At 39.7% G+C, this 21,505-nt stretch overlaps 1 protein-coding gene across 1 annotated transcript; it reads right to left on the bottom strand.

Annotated features, from left to right (window-relative positions):
* Window positions 1-12,073: 12,073 nt before the first annotated feature.
* Window positions 12,074-19,511, bottom strand: C13H18orf21 (chromosome 13 C18orf21 homolog). The gene is made up of 5 exons (XM_030876542.2): window positions 19,364-19,511; window positions 19,257-19,279; window positions 16,778-16,977; window positions 14,996-15,195; window positions 12,074-12,647 (listed from the first exon to the last, which is right to left on the bottom strand). Exons 1-5 carry the CDS (start codon window positions 19,438-19,440, stop codon window positions 12,494-12,496), a joined length of 654 nt encoding a protein of 217 aa, XP_030732402.1. The 5' UTR covers window positions 19,441-19,511; the 3' UTR covers window positions 12,074-12,493.
* Window positions 19,512-21,505: the final 1,994 nt, after the last annotated feature.

The following is a 21,505-nucleotide window of genomic DNA, read 5'->3' on the forward strand; positions in this document are numbered from 1 at the left end:
CAGAGTGAAATTTTGGAATAACTAATCTGAAATGAGTTAGATCTAATGCTATGACTGGTGATTTTACATTTTTAAAAGTTAAGGATTCAAAGACATACTTTAAATAGTGTAAATCATATGTATATTTGATGTGTGTGTGTGATTGCATATTAAAATTAGTAAGAAAATATTCTCTAAAAAGCTAATAGTTCTAAAAAGATAAATTTTAAATATTTCATATCAAGAAAAGGTTAAAAAGACTTAGGTTGAATTGAATATATCAAAAACTATATACTTTAAACACCTGTACCACTGCGTTCTCTTTTGTCTGTTAACTTTAATGACAATTGATAATTGACCTCAAGATTTATAACCAACATTTTGGGGTGCACAATATATAAGAGAATATGTTGATTCCACAAGTGTTGCTACAATTTCTGTCCTTGAGAAAAGTAAAAGATGATTTGGAATTATTCTAAGCAGACATGTATATAAATCTTGTATTTACAACTCGTAGAGCCATTACAGGAAGACCCAGTTGAGGCTGTAAGGGCCTCTTGTCCATAATTCTGGAGGTTGAACCACTTGGAGTTTCTGCATTTCATGAAATGAATTCATAGGTCAGACTTCCATTAACCTCCACTACCTACATGCCACCTCAAGAAAGCAGTCACCAAAGTAAATCTGTCACTTGTTAGAACACCAAATTGCCTTGAATTGAACCTGAACTTAGACTGAAGATATATTAGACAAGTGTTGATATTGTTAAAGAAAAAAACAATCTAACACTTGTTAAAAGACTTTATTCAGGACCTTTGTGATAGGTATCAAGACTATTCCAATAGGGGAGAAAGTTTGAGCTCAACTCTGTGCTAAAGACAGCTGGGGATTTATGGCCAAGGAGCAGAGTAAGAGGATCGGTGGATGAAAAATTACTAAAAGGAGATGTTGAGGGTGGGGAAATTCTTGCTAAACTGACTTAGCAGGATTTTTGCTATAACTGGGCTAGGCAGGCCAAATACAAAGCCCAAGGATGAGGCCTAGTCAAAAAGAGGGCTCAGAGAAGCTTGTCTAAAGTTTGGTCAAGAAGAGGGTCTTTGTCCATATAATTAAAACCAAAAAATGTTTACAAATACCTCAAAACAATTTGCCTACATCATTAACGAGATGCTTTCAAAGGACAACCACCACAGGGCAATGCTAGATCTTGTTATTCATCTAGTGGTTTTATTGTTGGTGTTCATAGTTTTTCAATTTTTTTGATCAATTATGATAATACCACAAATTTCTTGAGCACTTTCAACATGCCATCCACTCTTTTAGATGTTTTTCACGTACCATCTCATGGAGTCCTCACAGCACCTTTCTGTGGTAAGTACTATCGTTACCCTCATTTTACATATTAGGAAACAGACTCAGAGAAATTAAGAATTTGCCAAAGATTACACAGTTAATAAATGGCACAGCCAGGTTCTGCAAGGCAGGACCACAAAGACTACAGTCTTAACCAGAAGGTTGTACTTGTTTTTAAGAACAAACAAGTAATTCTTAGAATTAATTTTATTTAAATGAACAATATATGGCTTATCAGATTATAAAAGAAAAGATACTTATATTTGGTTGCAGGGTTAAAACATTCAAATAGGCATTTGGTAATATTAGAATTAAATTTTAAGTATAAGAACTCAGGATTTTTAAGAATTTATCTTTTCCAGCTCTGCCTCTGCAGTGGTCTAGGTACTATTACTATTCCTCAGTAGAAGTATCAGCAACATCCTATTTCTGGCATCACTACTAATTTGTGCTCAAAAGTAGTAGGGTTTCTTGGAGAGGGGCTGCTTCCACATCTTCTGACTGAGAGAATGAAGATAGTCTGGAACTTTTCTTTGCGAGAAAGCAAGGCAGATGCTTTCAAAGTTCTGATGGGGCTGAAAGAAAAAAGAAGGCAGCTTAAAAGGGCCTCTCATTGGTCAAGATGTAACAATGTAAACATCAAAATACAAAATAGAGACTAAATTAAAACAAGTAGTCTATAGAAAAATTGGGATTTTCTTTTCAAATAACTAGTATTATATGCAATTGATTTTTATTCAGAAAAATTCCTATTTATATTTAATTGTACGTTTAGTCCCAGGACAGATGGAAGCATACTGAACACTTTCTGGCTGAGTTACACCCAGGGGTTACAGCCCGCACAGCTCAGACTGGGAGGCACACAGGCACAAGTCTCACCAGGCTCCTGTGTGGGAAGAGCTGTGCAAAGGCTTGTGATCAGGGCTTTGAGCATTTCTCTGTGTGTTATACATCAATAAATGGCTTACTAAAAGCAAATTAAAAAGGCTGAGAGTAAGGATCCAGTAGAGGGAGAAGATGAAGAAGGCAGGGCTATTCCACTGGCCAACTGCCCTGGGTCAGAGAAGGGGTGAAATCCAGGATCGATGGCCAGACTGGCCTTGCTGGGGAGGAGGAAGGCTGCCTCTTCTGGAACAGGAGGGAAGCAAGAGAGGCACTGGTGAGAAAGTGAGAGAACTCAGCTTAAAAGTAGAGCAATGTGGGCTTCCTTGGTGGCGCAGTGGTTGAGAGTCCGCCTGCCGATGCAGGGGACTCGGGTTCGTGCCCCAGTCCGGGAGGATCCCACATGCCGCGGAGCGGCTGGGCCCGTGAGCCATGGCCGCTGAGCCTGCGCATCCGAGCCCTCCACAACGGGAGAGGCCACAACAGTGAGAGGCCCGCGTACCGCAAAAAAAAAAAAAAAAAAAAAAAAAGTAGAGCAATGTCTCAAATGTGCAATTGTACTTTGACTGACCCACCTAGGAACATTACTCAGAGTCCTAAAATCTGAATAGGGATCACATTAAAAGTCACCATTGTGCTTTTGCAGTTGCGGCCCAGGGGCTGTGCTGAGGGAGACAATAGTGGACAGCATGGAACCAGGGTATATTGAAGATGATTTTGGTCTACAGATTGTCAACTATCTGGTGCCAAAGTTCTTTGTGGACACAAATGAGGCAATATTAGCTCTTTGTCTCCCCTTGCCCCTTTCCCACCCATTCCTGTTGGTTTGATTTTCCCTCTCAGGGTTCTGCCCACCCCATCCCTCTCTGGCTGGTGAGGGCCTCCAATTAGGCTTGCTGCAGTCCACAGGATCAGTGGTTCTCTGGTCACATGTTCCAGTCTCCACATCCAATGACTAGACAAGTAGCCCAGAGCTAAGCGAGGTGTGTTCAGGAAGCACTGTGGTAGCTGGGAGGATTCATCAGCATATGAACAAGTGCCATGGCAACGAGATGGAGGTCCAGGAATCAGGACTGCTCGTAGTCTGAGCCCTGCACATGTGCTGCTTCTCTTTATAAGACTATCATTTTCACTTAACTATCTACACTGTAATATTTAAAATATTTTATTGAAGTATACTTGATTTACAATATTGTGTTAGTTTCAGATGTACAGTATAGGGAGTCAGTATTTTTGCAGATTACACTCCATTATAGGTTATTACAAGACTCATGGTATAATTCCCTGTGCTGTACAGTATATCCTTGTTGCTTATCTATTTTATATAGAGTAATTTGTGTCTGTTAATCCCATACCCCTCATTTGTCCCTTTCCCCTTTCCTCTCCCCTTTGGTAAGCACAAGTTTGTTTTCTGTATCTGTGAGTCTGTTTTGCATATACATTCATTTATATTATTTTTTAGATTCTACATATAAGTGATATCATACATTATTTGTCTTTCTGTGACTTATTTTACAAAGCATAATATTCTCTAGGTCTAGCCACATTGCTGTAAATAGCAGTATTTCATTCTTTTTATGACTAATATTCCATTGTATGTATATGTATGTGTATATATGTCTTATTAATCCAGTCATCTGTTGATGGGCACTTGGATTACTTCCATGTCTTGGCTATTGTAAATAGTGCTGCTATGAGCATTGGGATGCATGTATCTTCTCGAATTAGTGTTTTCATTTTTTCCAGAAGATACCCAGGAGTGGAATTGCTGGATCATATGGTAGCTCTGTTTTTAGGTTTTTAAGGAACCTACATACCCTTTTCTATACTGGCTGCACCAATTTACATTGCCGTCAACATACGCTGTAACATTTTTAGGTAATTTTTAATTTTCATTTTTAAAATAACAGCTTTACCACATCTTTTTTTATCTTCATCTGTTGATGGGCACTTAGGTTGTTTCCATATCTTGGCTATTGTAAATAATGCTGCGATGAACATGGGATACAGGTATCTTTTCAGATCAGTGTTTTTGTATTCTTTGGATAAATACCAAGAAGTGGGATAGGTAGATCTTGTGGTAATTCTATTCTTAATTTTTGGAGAAATCTCTATACTGTCTTCCACAGTGTCTACACCAATTTACATTCCTACTAACAAACAGCGTACAAGTCTTTCCTTTTCTCCACATCCTTGCCAACACTTTGTTGCTTTTTTTGATACTCACATTTCTGACAGGTGTGAAGTGATATCTCATTGTGGTTTTGATTTGCATTTCCCTAATAATTAGTGATATTGAACATCTTTTCATGTGTCTGTTGACCATCTGTATGTCTTCTTTGGAAAAATGTCTATTCAGCTTCTCTGCCCATTTTTTAACAGGTTATTTTTGCTGTTGTTGTTGAGTTATATGAGTCTTTTATAAATTAATCCCTTATCAGATATATCATTTGCAAATATCTTCTCCCATTCAGGTTTTTTCATTTTATTGATGGTTTCCCTTGCTGTGTAGAAGCTTCTTAGTTTGATGTAATCCCATTTATTTTTGCTTTTGTTTCCTTTGCCTGAGGAGACATATCTAGAAAGATAATGCTAAGACTGATGTCAAAGAGCATATTGCCTATGATTTCTTCTAGGAGTTTTGTGGTTTCAGGTCTTAACATTCAAGTCTTTAATCCATTTTGAGTTCTTTTTTTTTCTTATTTTTTGGTGGTAGGCGGGCCTCTCACTGTTGTGGCCTCTCCCATTGTGGACCACAGGCTCCGGACGCGCAGGCTCAGTGGCCATGGCTCACAGGCCTAGCCGCTCCGTGGCATCTGGGATCTTCCCAGACCGGGGCACAAACCAGTGTCCCCAGCATCGGCAGGCGGACTCTCAACCACTGCGCCACTAGGGAAGCCCTTGAGTTCATTTTTATGTATGGTGTGATAGTGGTAGTTTCATGTTTTTGCATGTGGTTGTCCAGTTTTCCTAGCACAATTTATTGAAGAAACTAACCTTTCTTCATTGTATGTTCTTAAGAAAATTTAAGTTTTAAACTTTTGAGCAGCAAAGAGGCTTGGAAACGTATTATAAAGTATCTAAATTGTTTATTTAAAGAGGTTTTAAAAGGTTGAATACAGTCCTAGCCTATCATTTAAAGAATGTTTATCTATGTTCCAGGAAAGACTTATGATAAACTGTTACTATGTTATTTTTTTTAAAAAATTGCAGTATAATTGCTTTACAATGTTGTGTTAGTTTCTGCTGTACAATGAAGTGAGTCAGCTATATGTATACATACCTCCCTCTTGGACCTCCCTCCCACCCCACCCCCCATCCCACCCATCTAGGTCATCACAGAGCTGAGCTTCCCGTGCTTTATAGCAGGTTCCCACTAGCTAGCTATTTTACACATGGTAGTGCATATATGTCAATCCTAATCTCCAAGTTGGTCCCACCCTCCCCTTCCCTGACTGTGTCCACATGTTTGTTCTCTACATCTGCGTCTCTATTACTGCCCTGGAAATAGATTCATCTGTACCATTTTTCTAGATTCCATATATATGCGTTAATATACAATATTTGTTTTTCTCTTTCTGACTTACTTCACTCTGTATGACAGACTCTATGTCCATCCACATCTCTACAAATGACCCAATTTCGTTCCTTTTTATGGCCGAGTAATATTGCATTGTATATATGTACCACCTCTTCTTTTTCCATTCATCTGTCATTGGACATTTAGGTTGTTTCCATATCCTGGCTATTGTAAATAGTGCTGCAATGAACACTGGGGCACATGTCCTTTTGAATTTCGGTTTTCTCAGGGTATATGCCCAGGAGTGGGATTGCTGGGTCATATGGTAGTTCTATCTTTAGTTTTTCAAGGAACCTCCATACTGTTCTCCACAGTGGCTGTATCAATTTATATTGCCACCAAGAGTGCAAGAGGGTTCCCTTTCTCCACACCCTCTCCAGCATTTATTGTTTATAGATATTTTGATGATGGCCATTCTGACCAGTGTGGTTATTTTGTGTGTGTGTGTGGTACGCGGGCCTCTCACTGTTGTGGCCTCTCCCGTTGCGGAGCACAGGCTCCGGATGTGCAGGCTCAGCGGCCATGGCTCACGGGCCCAGCTGCTCCACAGCTTGTGGGATCTTCCTGGACCAGGGCACGAACCCATGTCCCCTGCATCAGCAGGCGGACTCTCAACCACTGCGCCACCAGGAAAGCCCTTGTTGTAGTTTTGATTTCATTTCTCTAACTAGTGATGTTGAGCATCTTTTCATGTCCCTCTTGGCCCTCTGTATGTCTTCTTTAGAGAAATGTTTATTTAGGTCTTTTGCCCATTTTTTGATTGGGTTTTTTGGTTTTTTGATATTGAGCTCCATGAGCTGTTTGTATATTTTGGAGATTAATCCTTTGTCCATTGCTTTCTTTGCAAATATTTTCTCCCATTCTGAGGACTGTCTTTTTGTCTTGTTTATGGTTTCCTTCTCTGTGCAAAAGCTTTTAAGTTTAAGTCCCATTTGTTTATTTTTGTTTTTATTTTCATTACTCTAGGAGGTGGGTCAAAAAAGATCTTGCACTGGTTTATGTCAGAGTGTTTTTCCTATGTTTTCCTCTAAGAGTTTTATAGGGTCTGATCTTACATTTAGGTCTTTAATCCATTTTAAGTTTATTTTTGTGTATGGTGTTAGGGAGTGTTCTAATTTCATTCTTTCACATGTAGCTGTCCAGTTTTCCCAGCACCACTTACCGAAGAGGCTGTCTTTTCTCCGTTGTGTGTTCTTGCCTCCTTTGTCATAGATTTGGTGACCATAGGTATGTGGGTTTATCTCTGGACTTTCTATCCTGTACCATTGATCTGTATTTCTGTTTTTTGTCAGTACATACTGTCTTGATTACTGTAGCTTTGTGTAATAGTTTGAAGTTGGGGAGCCTGATTTCTCGAGTTCCGTTTTTCTTTCCCAAATTTGCTTTGGCTATTTGGGGTCTTTTGTGTCTCCATACAAATTGTAAAACTTTTTGTTCTAATTCTGTGAAGAATGCCATGGGTAATTTGATAGGGATTGCACTGAATCTGTAGATTGCTTTGGGTAGTATAGTCATTTTCAAAATATTGATTCCTCCAGTCCAAGAACATGGTATATTTTTCCATCTGTTTGTGTCATCTTTGACTTCTTTCATTGGTATTTTATAATTTTCTTTTTTTTAATTGGAGCATAGTTGCTCTACAATACTGTGTTAGTTTATAATGTACAGCAAAGAGAATCAGCTAAACATATACATATATCCCCTCCTTTTTGGTTTTCCTTCTCATTTAGGTCACCACAGAGCACTGAGTAGGGTTCCCTGTGCTATACAGTATATAGTTTTCTGAGTACGGGGTTTTTTGCCTCCTTAGGTAGGTTTATTTCTAGGTATTTTATTCTTTTTGTTGCAATGGTAAATGGGATTGTTTCCTTAATTTCTCTTTCTGATCTTTCATTGTTAGTGTATAGGAATGCAAGAGATTTCTGTGCATTAATTTTGTATCCTGCAACTTTACCAAACTCATTGATTAGCTCTAGTAGTTTTCTGGTGGCATCTTTAGGATTTTCTATGTATAGTGTCATGTCATCTACAAACAGTGAGTTTTACTTCTTTTCCAATTTGGATTCCTTTTATTTCTTTTTCTTCTCTGATTGCCATGGCTAGGACTTCCAAAACTATGTTGAGTAATAGTGGAGGGTAGACACCCTTGTCTTATTCCTGATCTTAGAGGAAATGCTTTCAGGTTTTCACCATTGAGAATGTTTGCTGTGGGTTTGTCATATATGGCCTTTATCATGTTGAGGTAGGTTTCCTCTATGCTGACTATCTGGAGAGTTTTTATCATAAATGGGTGTTGAATTTTGTTAAAAACTTTTTCTGCATCTATTGAGATGATCATATGGGTTTTATTCTTCAATTTGTTAATATGCTGTATCATATTAATTGATTTGTGTGTATTGAAGAATCCTTGCATCCCTGGGATAAATCCCACTTGATCATGATGTATGATCCTTTTAATGTGTTGTTGGATTCTGTTTGCTAGTATTTTGTTGATTATTTTTGCGTCTATGTTCATCAGTGTTATTGGTCTGTAATTTTCTTTTTCTGTGATATCTTTCTATGGTTTTGGTATCAGGTTGATGGTGGCCTCGTAAAATGAAAGTGGGAGTGTTCCTCCCTCTGCAATTTTTTGGGAAGAGTTTCAGAAGGATAGGTGTTAGCTCTTCTCTAAATGTTTGATAGAATTCTCCTGTAAAGCCATCTGGTCCTAGACTTTTGTTTGTTGGAAGATTTTTAATCACAGTTTCAATTTCATTACTTGTGATTTGTCCGTTTATATTTTCTAATTCTTCCTGATTCAGTCTTGGAAAGTTGTACTTTTCTAAGAATTTGTCAATTTCTTCCAGGTTGTCCATTTTATTGCCACGTAGTTGCCTGTAGTAGTTTCTTATGATCCTTTCTATTTCTGCATTGTCAGTTGTAATTTCTCCTTTCTCATTTCTAATTTTATTGATTTGCGTCCTCTCCTGTTTTTTCTTGATGAGTCTGGCCTAAGGTTTACCAATTTTGTTTATCTTCTCAAAGAACCAGCTTTTAGTTTTATTGATCTTTGCTATTTTTTTCTCCATTTCTATTTCATTTATTTCTGCTCTGATCTTTATGATTTCTTTCCTTTTACTGACTTTGGGGTTTTTTGTTTTTGTTCTTTTTCTAGGTGCTTTAGGTGTAAGATTAGATTGTTTTGAGATTTTTCTTGTTTCTTGAGGTGAGATTGAATTGCTATAAACTTCCCTCTTAGAACTGCTTTTGCTGCATGCCACAGGTCTTGGGTTGTCGTGTTTTCACTGTCATTTGTTTCTAGGTATTTTTTTATTTCCTCTTTGATTTCTTCAGTGATCTCTTGGTTATTTAGCAGCACATTGTCTAGCCTCCATGTGTTTGTGGGGGTTTTTACAGTTTTTTTTCCTGTAATTGATTTCTAATCTCATAGCGTTGTGGTCAGAAAAGATACTTGATACGATTTCAATTTTCTTAAATTTTCCGAGGATTGATTTGTGACCCAAGATGTGATCTATCCTGGAGAATGTGCTGTGTGCACTTGAGGAGAAAGTGTATTCTGCCACTTTTGGGTGGAATGTCTTATAAATATCAATTAAATCTATCTGGTCTATTGTGTCATTTCAAGCTTGTGTTTCCTTACTAGTTTTCTGTTTGGATGATCTGTCTGTTGGTGTAAGTGGGATGTTAAGGTCCCCCACTATTATTGTGTTACTGTCGATTTCCCCTTTTATAGCTGTTAGCACTTTCCTTATGTATTGAGGTGCTCCTATTTTGGGTGCATAAATATTTATAATTGTTATATCTTCTTTTGGATTGATCCCTTGATCATTAGGTAGTGTCCTTCCTTATCTCTTGTAACAGGCTTTATTTTAAAGTCTATTTTATCTGATATGAGTATTGCTACTCCAGCTTTCTTGTGATTCCCGTTTGCATAGAATATCTTTTTCCATCCCCTGACTTTCAGTCTGTATGTGTCCCTAGGTCTGGTCTCTTGTACACAGCATATATATGGGTCTTATTTTTGTATGCATTCAGCCAGTCTGTGTCTTTTGGTTGGAGCATTTAAGTTATTTACATTTGAGGTAATTATCGATATGTATGTTCCTATTACCATTTTCGTAATTGTCTTGGGTTTGTTTTTGTAGGTCTTTTTCTTCTCTTGTATTTCCTGCCTAGAGAAGTTCCTTTAGCATTTGTTGTAAAGTTGGTTTGGTGGTGCTGAATTCTCTTAGCTTTTGCCTATCTGTAAAGCTTTTGATTTCTCTATCAAACCTGAATGAGATCCTTGCTGGGAAGACTAATCTTGGTTGTAGGTTTTTCCCTTTCATCACTTTAAATATGCCCTGCCCCTCCCTCTTGGCTTGCAGAGTTTCTACTGAAAAATCAGCTGATAACCTTATGGGGATTCCCTTATATGTTATTTTTTGCTTTTCCCTTGCTGCTTTTAAAATATTTTTTCTTTGAATTTAATTTTTGTTAGTTTGGTTAATATGTGTCTTGGTGTGTTTCTCCTAGGGTTTATCCTGTATGAGACTCTCTGTGCTTCCTGGACTTGGGTGGCTATTTCCTTTCCCAATTTAGGGAAGTTTTCAACTATAATCTCTTTGAATATTTCCTCAGACTCTTTCTATTTCTCTTCTTCTTCTGGGACCCCTGTTATTTGAATGTTGGTGAGTTTAGTGTTGTCCCAGAGGTCTCTGAGACTGTTTTCCATTCTTTTTTCTTTACTCTGCTCCTTGGCAGTTACTTCCACCATTCTATCTTCCAGCTCACTTATTTGTTCTTCTGCCTGTTATAATCCTGTTGATTCCTTCTAGTGTGTTTTTCATTTCAGTTATTGTGTTGTTCATCTCTGTTTGTTTGTTCTTTAGTTCTTCTAGGTCTTTGTTGAACATTTCTTGTATTTTCTCAGTCTGTGCCTCCATTCTATTTCCGAGATTTTGGATCATCTTTCCTATCATTACTCTGAACTCTTTTTCAGGTAGTTTGCCTATTTCCTCTTCATTTATTTGGTCTTGTAGGTTTTTAACCTTGCTCCTTCATCTGTAGTATATTTTTTTGTCATCTCATTTTTTTTGATGGGTGAGACTGTGTTCCTGTCTTACTGGTTGTTTGGAATGAGGCTTCCAGCACTGGAGTTTGCAGGCAGTTGGGTAAAGCTGGGTCTTGGTGCACAGATGAGGAACTCTGGGAGACCTGACTCCAAGGAATATTCCCTGGGGTCTGAGGTTGTCTGTTAGTCCAGAGGTTCAGACTCAGTGCTCCCACCACAGGAGCTCAGGCCTGACCCCTGACCTGTGAATCAAGATCCCACAAGCCACGCAGCAAAAAAAAAAAAAAAAAAAAAAACCAACATGGCACATAACAATAACAAAGAATAAGAAATAAAATTAGAAAACTAACAGATATATTAGAAACAATAAAGGTATAAATGAAACAACAACTGGAAGAGAAAACAGAACCAAAATAGCAAAAAAAAAAAAAAAGGCCAGAAAAGGCCTTGGCTTAGGCAGGGTGTGAGGCTTAGGCAAGGGTGGGGTTTAGGCAGGGGGCTGGGGCCTATGCTCAGGTCCCACGGGGCCAGAAAAGGCCCAAGTGGGGGGCGGGGCTTAGGCTCAGCGCAGCTGGATGGGGCCCTGGAGTGCTGCCGGCCTCAGAGTGCAGAGTATCAGGGCCAGGACCTCAGCAGGCTCGCCAGGGCCCAAGTGGGTGCGGGAAATGATAGCTACATTCCCCCCCAATCCTCATACCCCCAAGGGTCCGTCCCCATTCACCTCTACTCTTCCTCCCCCATCCTCCAATGCCCCCACACAGCCAGAGGGGGCCCTGGAGGGTGGAAGACAAGGCCCATGACCCCAGCAGGTTCCCTGGGGCCCAAGTGGGCAGGGGAAATGCTAGCTGTGCTCCCCTCCGATCCTCTGAATCCCCGAGGGTCTCTCCGCATCCCTGCTGATCCCCTCACAGTGAGTGGGCCTCTTGAGGCGTGGGAACCCCTCCCCTACCGCCACCCCTCAGGGGTGCCAGTCCCATTCCACCTCCACCTCTCCTCCCCCCTCGCTCCCCCGCCCATGTTCTGCCTTATCTTTTGGGGGTTCCTCCCATACCCTTGGGTGTCGAGGTCCCCCACCAGCATCTGGTAGGTGCCCTAGTTGTGAGGAGACACGGACTCTGCGTCCTCCTACTCCACCATCTTGACTCTGTCTTCCCATGTTATGTTCTGATATAAATTTTAGACCTAAAAATAAGTCTTCACCAGAGCAAATGAAATGCCACTTATGGTGAAATATTATACTTTATTGTTTTTCTGAATTATCAATAAGGTTACAGACACCTAGAAAGGAGTAAGCACACCTCTCATAAAGATCTCAATTTCCTTATGAAATAAAATGACATAATGAAAACTTAAGGGAGGAGAAAATAATAATATAACCACTCAATTCCATATATATCTTTACTACTTACAAGGACCTTTCATATATTTTTGATCCTCACAATCACCTGGTGAGGTAGGCAGGTTTCAGTTTTTCATTCTAATGAGGTATTTTCTCCATAAACACTGAAGAATGCCAAGAAAAGTTTGCTCTTGAACCCTAGTTTCCATGTATTTTAAGAATAAATAAGTTCTTTAAAAGTAGGTTTTCTGACTAACTTTAGTTTCAGAAATTACATTAAACATTTCTTATTTTCATAGTCCATCCTTTACAAAGAAGACAAGAAATTTCTGAAGTCCACCTTTGGATTCTTTTCGGATTCACTCTGACTAAGCAACATTTTTAGTTGAGAGAAGTGTTTCTTTGTTTTGCTCACATTCTTTGAGGAGCAAATGGGTGTTGACTGTCCAGATTTAGCTCTTCTGAAAAGAAACATAAAGCCACACTTAGGTATACTGACAAACAACAGTTCTTCCTTCTTAGCCTAGATACCTGCTACTAGAATCGTTTTCTACTCTTCCATAATTATGGCCATATATGAGCAGTGGCTGTACCCAGCAAAGTCATTCCAATTTTATTTAAAAATCTCCTCACTAAACAGGCTACAGGCAACATTTAGGAGGTATAATGAGGGTTCTGGAAGCTTCTTTCACCACCTGAAAGAGAAAGCTAAAGGCAAAGTGTCATCAGGTCTGAGTTCCTTGTAAGTCTGACACCAAGACTCATGACAGTTCTAAGCAAGGACTTTAAAAACATATTTTTTCTTCACAGCTCAAGACCCATTTCTTTCTCAAAAGTGAAGAATATCAACCTACACATATAGGTACCATTCCATTGTATTTTCGCCCCTACAATATAAGCTCCATGGGGCAGACACTTTGTACAACTAACTGTATATTCCAGTGCTTTTTAACAGTGCCAAGCACAGAGGACGCCCTCTAAAAATATCCACTGAATAGATGATTCCCCATCTGGTATGTGTGTATTTATGCCTCGTTCTATTTCCTTCCTTCTAATTGTGTTCATCCCCCCAAACAATATTTGGGGTTTGTCAGTCTCATCCCTTTTCTGACTCCCCATCCATGACAAATGTGAAATAGCTTTCTCTTTCCTGCATATATCTAAGAAGGAGTCTGGTCTAAATGCAATTGAATTATTTTAAATATGCAAAATGTTCTTTTATCTGCACATGTCCAATAAAGTAGAAACTTCCATGATGAATTCCTATTGTACCAAACATCAAAATAACTAGGAATATAGAGAAAACTGGACTTGAAATTTTAAATGTCAAACCCAATATAAAAAAACCTCAATTCAGTAAAAACAAATAATCCAGTTCCTGCTGAATTTTGTTATTGATTTTCAAGAAACTACCAGACTCTTTTGTAACAAAATGTTTAAAAATTCCTTTCACAGTTTCTATGGAGCTAAATTTATTGATTAGCATAGTGAAGAGTGTATTGAGGATTATTAAAAATAAAACATGTGCCCAGTCACACAGTTAACTTAGTATCATTTCACAAATCCCTATTCAGTTAGATTGCCACAGGAATTTCTGATACAGGAACAGCAAGAACAAAGGTTTAGAGCAGGAAAGTAAACTGAGTGCTTCAGTTTTGCTGACACATAAGATGAATTAAGGCAAGTAAGAGAGGCAGACAGATTGGTGCCAGGTAGTGGGGGCTGGAAATCCATGCTGGAGTATTTGTTCCATATGCTACAGAGTGAGGTGCTAAAGCTTCTAATCAGAACTGTGCTTTTGGACTTCCTGGTGGCACGGTGGTTAAGAATCCGCCTGTCGGGGCTTCCCTGGTGGCGCAATGGTTGAGAGTCCGCCTGCCGATGCAGGGGACACGAGTTCGTGCCCTGGTCTAGGAAGATCCCACATGCCGTGGAGCAACTAAGCCCGTGTGCCACAACTACGGAGCCTGCGCTCTAGAGCCCACGTGCCACAACTATTGAGCCCACATGCCACAACTACTGAGCCTGCACTCTACAGCCCATGAGCCACAACTACTGAGCCCATGTGCCACAACTACTGAAGGCCTCATGCCCAGCACCCGTGCTCCGCAACAAGAGAAGCAACCCCGTGAGCCTAGAGCCCATGCTCCAGAACAAGAGAAGCCACTGCAAGGAGAAGCCCACACACCACAACGAAGAGTAGCCCCTGCTCGCCACAACTAGAGAAAGCCTGCATGCAGCAACGAAGACCCAACACGGTGAAAGATAAGTAAACAAATAAATATATAAAAAATAAAAATAAAAAATATCAGACTAAAAGGGCTTGAAACTAGGAGCTGGAAGACTCAGGGAATTATTGTAGTAGTCCTGGCAAAGAGTGAATAATGACCTGAACAGATAGCAGCAGCAGGGAGAAAAAGGAAAGAATAGCTGCAGACACCTTGGAAGCAGGATGGGTAGAAACTGGCGACTAACTGGACCAAGACTGAGCAAGCAGGATTGTCAACTATACTCACCATTTCAGGTCAGAATGTCTAGAAGGGCATGTTCATTTACAGAATAAAGAACTTAGGAGGATGGGCAGGTTTGAGTAGTTACCTGTGGGGACATGTAGGGGTGGGAAATGGATATATTTAATAGGCAGCTGGGAACAGGTCCAGGGAGAGACTGGAAGTAGAGGAATACACCTGGAAGTCAGTGCAGTGATGACTTCCTCAACTGCATGGCAATTTCAGGGAGTGTATTAACAGAGAAATTAGAACTCATGGGTTAACACTGGTAATTTAAATAGCTTAATGGATTAATATACCTGAAAATCAATGCTGGGCTCTTGGCTTTGGAACCAGACATATCATGATTTAGTTTTGCAGAACTTAGAGTCTTTCTCTCTGGGGTCTTTAGGCTGAGTTTACTTGCAGGAGTGGTAGGATTGCTCTTCAATGTTGACAGAAAGCTTCTACTTTTACCATGATGTTTAACTGTTCTGTTGCATGTTTTACAAGTAATCACCTGCCATAAAAAGAAGAAATAGTGGGTCTGATTTCTCTTATAATTTAATCCAATAAACTGCATGCTCATTAAATTCATATACATAAGGGACTACACCAGGTACTACAGGGTGAGTAACAAAGGCTGCCCTCAGCAAGCTTGTAAACTAGCAGCAGGAATCAGACAAGACACAAACTTAAAAGAAAATCTTCAATAAAAAGTTAATGGCTAAACATTTGTATATAATTTAAAACACCTTTTTAAAGATGATAAAGTCTTTACTTTCTCAGTGTAAAACCGTGTTCGGCAGGGAATGGAGGAGACTGGGAATGATACCCTTTAACATCCGGAAAGTTGTTCTTTATAACAATAGTAGACATTTAGCATTTTTTTGCAGACAAACTCCAAGCCTTTTCCCAATACAACATGGCAAAATATCACTGAAAATTTAATTGACTCCTTCAAACCTTTATTCTGTAAATACAGGTCTAAAGCAATTTATAAAACCAATCAAATGAATCCTCACATTCTCATACTTCTTTACTTCATTAGCGATAGAGGTTGACTTTCTTTTCAGGATTCATTTTTCAACACATGGTTCATTTTATAGCTAAATGCCTTTCTTCTACATATCTGACTCACAAGGCACAGGATTCAGCCCAGGCCTCAACAAAATTAACAGAAACTAGTTTAGCTGAGAAGTACTCTGATGTTCATGAGCAGGTAAAAATGCATTTATAGAGGTCTATTTAGGTTACTTTATGCTTTCTATAAACAATCAATTTTATGACATAGCAAAATTCATTTACCTGTCCAATTATGGTAAACTCCTAAATATGGCAGTTCCAATCTAAGTTATTACCAACTGTAGTCTTGGGCCAGACATAATCTGTCATAATGTCCAGAATGCCCAGCACAGTGCCTGGTAGTAAGCAAGCACTCGAATAGTTGATGAATGTTAACACAAAACATGCAGATAAAGTGTATCTGATACTGGTCTCTATACAGTAAACCAGAGTAATTTGCTTTTGGTTGTTTTATTGCACTTAACATCCCCAATACACAGCATTGTCTGGCATAAGATAGATCCTCAATAAATGTTTGATGAATGAACATAAGATGCACTTACCTTTGTTGGGCATAAACTTAAATACATACTCTGACATGGAGCGGAGGTGACTGAAGAAGTAACACTGGTACCTAATACATAAGGCAAGAGCTTTATGTATACCTAATACATACTGTTGTTCGAAGAAAGGAACCATTAGCTGAAAAAATAATTTAGTGGTAACTGCAGTTCAGGTGAAGTCACACTGGTGAGCTCAAGAAATTCTCAACTTTGTGAAAATAATTGTGCTCAGCAATAAGATCTGGGCAATTGAGAGTTCACGATGTTTGGTTTTAGGTAATTGTGAAAAACAAAAATAAGCTGTACTCTTGATGAAACAGGAATCACTAGAAAGAAATCCTATGTATATATTTTGACAATCTAAATATACTACTACAAACCTCTGAGTTATATTCAGGCTAATTCTTAACCTCATCTTAAGTGAAAGAAAAGAAAATTCTGGTTTACTTATACATACTGGAATTGAAATCTTACCAATACACTTGTGGAGTCTTTGTACTTTTTCAAAATTTTTGCTTCTTTAAAACTGAGTGTATAATTTCTTGCTTCTCGATTAAGAAGTTTCTGTATTTTGGGTGTCAATTTGGGTTTGGGTTTGAGACGTACTCGAGACTTATCCTGAACCAGCAACTGGAAACAGTATGGACATGTTCCTTCAAAAGTGCTTTTATCATCTAAAATTATACAAATGAAACTCACGAGTCAGCAAACAGAATATTTTGTTACTGTAAACTATCAATATTATAAATGCAAAAGAGTATATTATTTAATACAAGCAAATATACATTTTCCTTAAGCACACTCAAAATATGAGAATTTACAAAAGCATAAATCAGCAATAATTTATTTTATAAAACACTATAATTCTATCCATTCACTCCTTTTAGCAACAGATAGGTAAGTCCCCACCCTTTGCTACATTGTTCATTACTTGCTACCAAGTAAAAAAGGCTGTATTTCTCATCAATTTTACAAACACATTTATCACAAAATAACAAATTATATTGTGACTTTTCTTTTTAAAACAATTAGCACAATTCTGTGGTTGTGAGCTGGGCTTTGTCTGCAGTACAAGGTAACAGGACAACAGACTTGCCCCAGGACCTTTATGCAGTCAAGAAAGCATTCACTGACCATCTACCATGCTAGGCTGTGGAGACATAAACATGGAAGTAAAGGAGTTGCTACCTTTACAGAACTCACGCTCTTGGGGAGCCCTAAACAAATAAAGATAAGATTGGTAAAAACTGCAACAGAATATGATTAAAACGCCCTGAAAATTATTAAACTCTGCATAGACTAGCCAGAAACACTTCCAACAGGCTTGGAAAAAGTCATCACAGGTGACTGTAAACTCTTATCTGTATTTGGAAATGGCATCTATTATTGGTAACGGGCTTTCAGGTACAAGTACAGTGAAAAAGCAAGCATGGTTATTTCGGGAAAGGTGAGGTGTGAAGGTGATGCTGCTGAAAAGGAAGGTGGGCACACTATCTGTTATTCAATAAATACTTATTGGTGAGCCCTGTGTTAAGTGCTAGGGATAGACAGCACTACAAAAAGCCAAAGACCATGTTCGTAACTTAGCTCTGCCAAATGTAAAATTCATTCATATTTACTGAGTGACAGTTAAGTGCCAAGCACTGTTCTGGGTGTGGGAAATACCACAGAGAACAAAGGACAATTCATGCAGAGAGACAATGAATACAACAATGCCAAATGTTAAGTGCTGGGGAGAAAAAAGAAATACAGGAAAAGGAGAATGGGGCATAGCGATGGAGCTGCTATAATCTTAAATAGGGCAGCCAGTGAAGGCTTTGTGGGGTGACATTTGCAAGAGACCAGAAGGAAGTGAAGGAAGAATCCAAGGAGATATGTGAGGTAAGATTTCCAGGTAGAAGGAAGGGCAGGTGCAAAGGCTGTGAAACAGCACAGGGGCCTGGCAGTGGTTGGAGTTCAGTGAACAAAAGGGAGAGCAGGTCGGAGAGGTAATGCAGACCTATGACATAGGGCCATGAAGTCCCTTTAAAAGATTTTCACTTTTACTCTGAGATGGGCAGTTATTTCAGAGTTGGTAGCACAGAAGTGACATGATCTAGCTTAGGTTTCTATTAGGCTCACGTTGGCTGCTGGATTGAGAATGGACTGTAGAAATGCATGGGAGCTATTGCCAATAATCCAGGAGAGAAACTGATGGCTTGGACCACGGTGGTAAGTTGGATGTGGAGAGAAGTGGCTAGATATTGGATAGATTTTAAAGCCAGTGGGATTTCTGGCGTACTGGCTTGGGGAGGAAGGCTGTTAGTGAGTCAAGAGTGGCTCCTAGGTTTGGGGGCTAATTCTTAAGGATGGGGTTACCATTTACTGAAATGGGAATAATTGGAGGAGGCGGGTTGTCGTGTTGGGGGATAAAGCTTGAATTTTCGCCTAGCATAATATTCAAAAAAAGTTGTCAACGTATCTGAATGAGTCTAGGATTCGCGGGAGTGGTCTGGACTGGGGATATAAATTTGTAAGTCCTCAGTATGCAGAATTTAAAGGCCATGAGAGTGGATGAAAAACTGTCACCAAGGAATTGAGTGTAGCTAGAAAAAACGTCCAAGGGATGAGTCCTGGGACACTCCAACATTTGTAAGTTGGGGAAATTAGAAGAAACCAGCAAAACAGAAGTACTGGCTAAAGAGGTAGGAGGTGAACTTTGTGATGGTCCGGAAGCCAAGTGAGGAAACTATTTCGAGTAGACTGATCAATGCGTCAAATGCCGCTAATAGGTCAGGCAAGATAAGGCACGTTAAGGAATTTGGATTTTTTTACGAAACTGAGAAGCCTCTCGAGGGGGTTTATTATGGCAGTGGGTCGATCTGATTCTTTTGGATCATCCTGAGCGTTGTGGGGAATGAAGGCGAGCGGGGCGACGACAGCCTGACCCACAACCAACGGGCGTCCTCCCTACCGTGTGACGAACTGTAGGCCCAGCTGCAAAAGAGAAAGAGACTCATAAGGGACAAGGAAACACCCCCTAGCGGCTAGCCTCCCGCTCCCCCTCCCTCCCTCTCTTACAGGAGATAGCGGGCCTGGCCCGGGCAGCTATCTTGTAGTTTCCGCGCCGCAGTCTCAAGGTAGTGCTTCTGCCTCATAGCCACCGCCACCTCTGCACCGCTGAGACCCGGTCACAAAAAGAGACTCCGGAAACCGGATTCCCAACGTGGCGGACTTTGACGTCGGGATAAGAGCTCCCTCCGGAAACAGGTGCCCTAGGCTGAAGGGTTCCGGTGCCTTCGCGTCCGGTCCGGCGCGCAGGCGACCCTCCCCCTGCCGTTGGCCCCGCCCCCCGGGTCCCACCCCGTCCCCGCGGGCGAGGTGGCGATCACCTCAGACGATAGTCTGGGTGGAGCAGCTTGACTGGGCAGGGGTGGCAGCGTCAGGAGCCGAGGGTGCCGCCCGCCTCTCCGTCTTTGTCTGGTAGCCTCCTTTACCATACCCCTGGTTGTCATTTCATCAGCCCCCGTCGCCCTCTAAATTTGCGGGCTGGGGTACTGACTTGGGCCGCGGCGGGCGGAAGTGCGGTCCGCGGGGGGCAGCTGGGAGAAGCGAGGCCTCGAGCTTCCTTCCTAACTTCCGTCAACTGAAATTCAGATGACATAACGTTAACCAATTTTAGGTGAACAACTCAGCGATGTTTAGTACAATGGCAGTGTTGTGCAAACACCACTGTTACTAGTTTGGAAACATTTCTGTCAGCCTACCGGTACCCCATTAGCAGTTACTCCCCATTCTTCCCTCCCTCCCAGCCCCTGGCGACCACTAGTCTGCTTTTTGTCTCTATGGATTTACCTATTCTGGACATATCATATAAATGGAATCATACGTGGAATCTCTGGTGTGAGGCTTCTTCCATTTAGTATAATGTTTTTGAGGTTCATCCACTTTGCAGCCTATATCAGAACTTCATATCTTTTTATGCCCGAGTAATATTACGTTGTATGTATGTACCATGTATTGTTTATCCATTCATCCATTGATAGACATGTGAGTTGTTTCTACCTTTTGGCTATTGTGAATAATGCTGCTATGAACTTGAACATGTATTTGCTACTGTATCTGTTTTCTATTCTTTTGGATTTATACCTAGCAGTGAAATTGCTGGGTTATACTGTAATTCCATTTTTAACAAGGATTCCAGTTTCTCCACATCCTCACCAACACTCATTTTCTGGTTTTTTAATTCTAACCATCCTAGTAGTGTGAAGTAGCATCTCTTTGTGGTTTTGATTTGCATTTGTCTAATGGCTAATGATGTTAAGCATCTTTTCATGTGTTGTTGGCAATTTGTATATCTTTGAAGAAATGTCTGTTCCACTTCTTTGCCCATGTTTAAATTGGATTATTTGCCTTTTGTTGTTGAGTTGTTAGAGTTTTTAAAAAATATATTCTGAAAAAAAAAGGAAAAAAAATATATTCTGGATACTAAACCCTTATTTATCCTTCATTTTTAAGTTCAGGAAGGAGTCAAATGATGCAAAAGTTTGTAAAGAGAAACTATATATTTACTCCTATATAGACATATTTTAATTTTTCAGAAGAGAAGTTATTACGTCTGCTCTTCCCACCTTTCCATCCTGCTTCTGTGAGGTGATCAACATTAGCAGTTGGGTCTCTTCTCCTTCTATGACCTTACACATGTAAGCACTTGTATGAATGTATAAATATCCCCAATCGCCATCACCACACAAACAACAACAACAAAAAACCAAGACATACACAAAAACCAAAAACCAAAAATAGAATGTTAGTCCTTTACGATATAACTTGCCTTTTTCCTTAACAACAGGCCACAAACATCTCTCCAGTATACACAGTTCTCACATGTACTTTTTAATAGCTGACAATATTACAAAATGTAATGAACCATAATTTATTTTCCTATTGATGAACATTCAATTTTTTTTCAGTTCTTTGCTAGTTCAACTAGTATACCAGCAAATATCTTGTATATGCTAATGCTTTTTATTTCTTTTGTCTGAATTCCTAAAAGAGAAATCACTGAGTGGAATGATATCCATATTTTAATTTGCTAGAGCATTCAAAAAAGGTTGTAGCAATTCACACTCCCAGCATCAATATGTGAGAGAACTGGGTCAAACTGGATGAGTGAAAAGGCGAAGGTCATTAGTTCGCTTAAATACCAGTGAGATAAAGCCT

This window comes from Globicephala melas, chromosome 13, assembly GCF_963455315.2.
Source record: "Globicephala melas chromosome 13, mGloMel1.2, whole genome shotgun sequence".
In the NCBI taxonomy this organism is placed as follows: domain Eukaryota; kingdom Metazoa; phylum Chordata; class Mammalia; order Artiodactyla; family Delphinidae; genus Globicephala; species Globicephala melas.

Coding starts and splice junctions, on each gene's coding strand:
- C13H18orf21 (XM_030876542.2), bottom strand. CDS start 19,440: ATGAGGCAGAAGCACTACCTTGAGACTGCGGCGCGGAAACTACAAGAT. Junction 19,280..19,363: donor GGCCAGGCCCGCTATCTCCT/GTAAGAGAGGGA, acceptor TCTCTTTTGCAG/CTGGGCCTACAGTTCGTCAC. Junction 15,196..16,777: donor AAGACTCCACAAGTGTATTG/GTAAGATTTCAA, acceptor TTTTTATGGCAG/GTGATTACTTGTAAAACATG.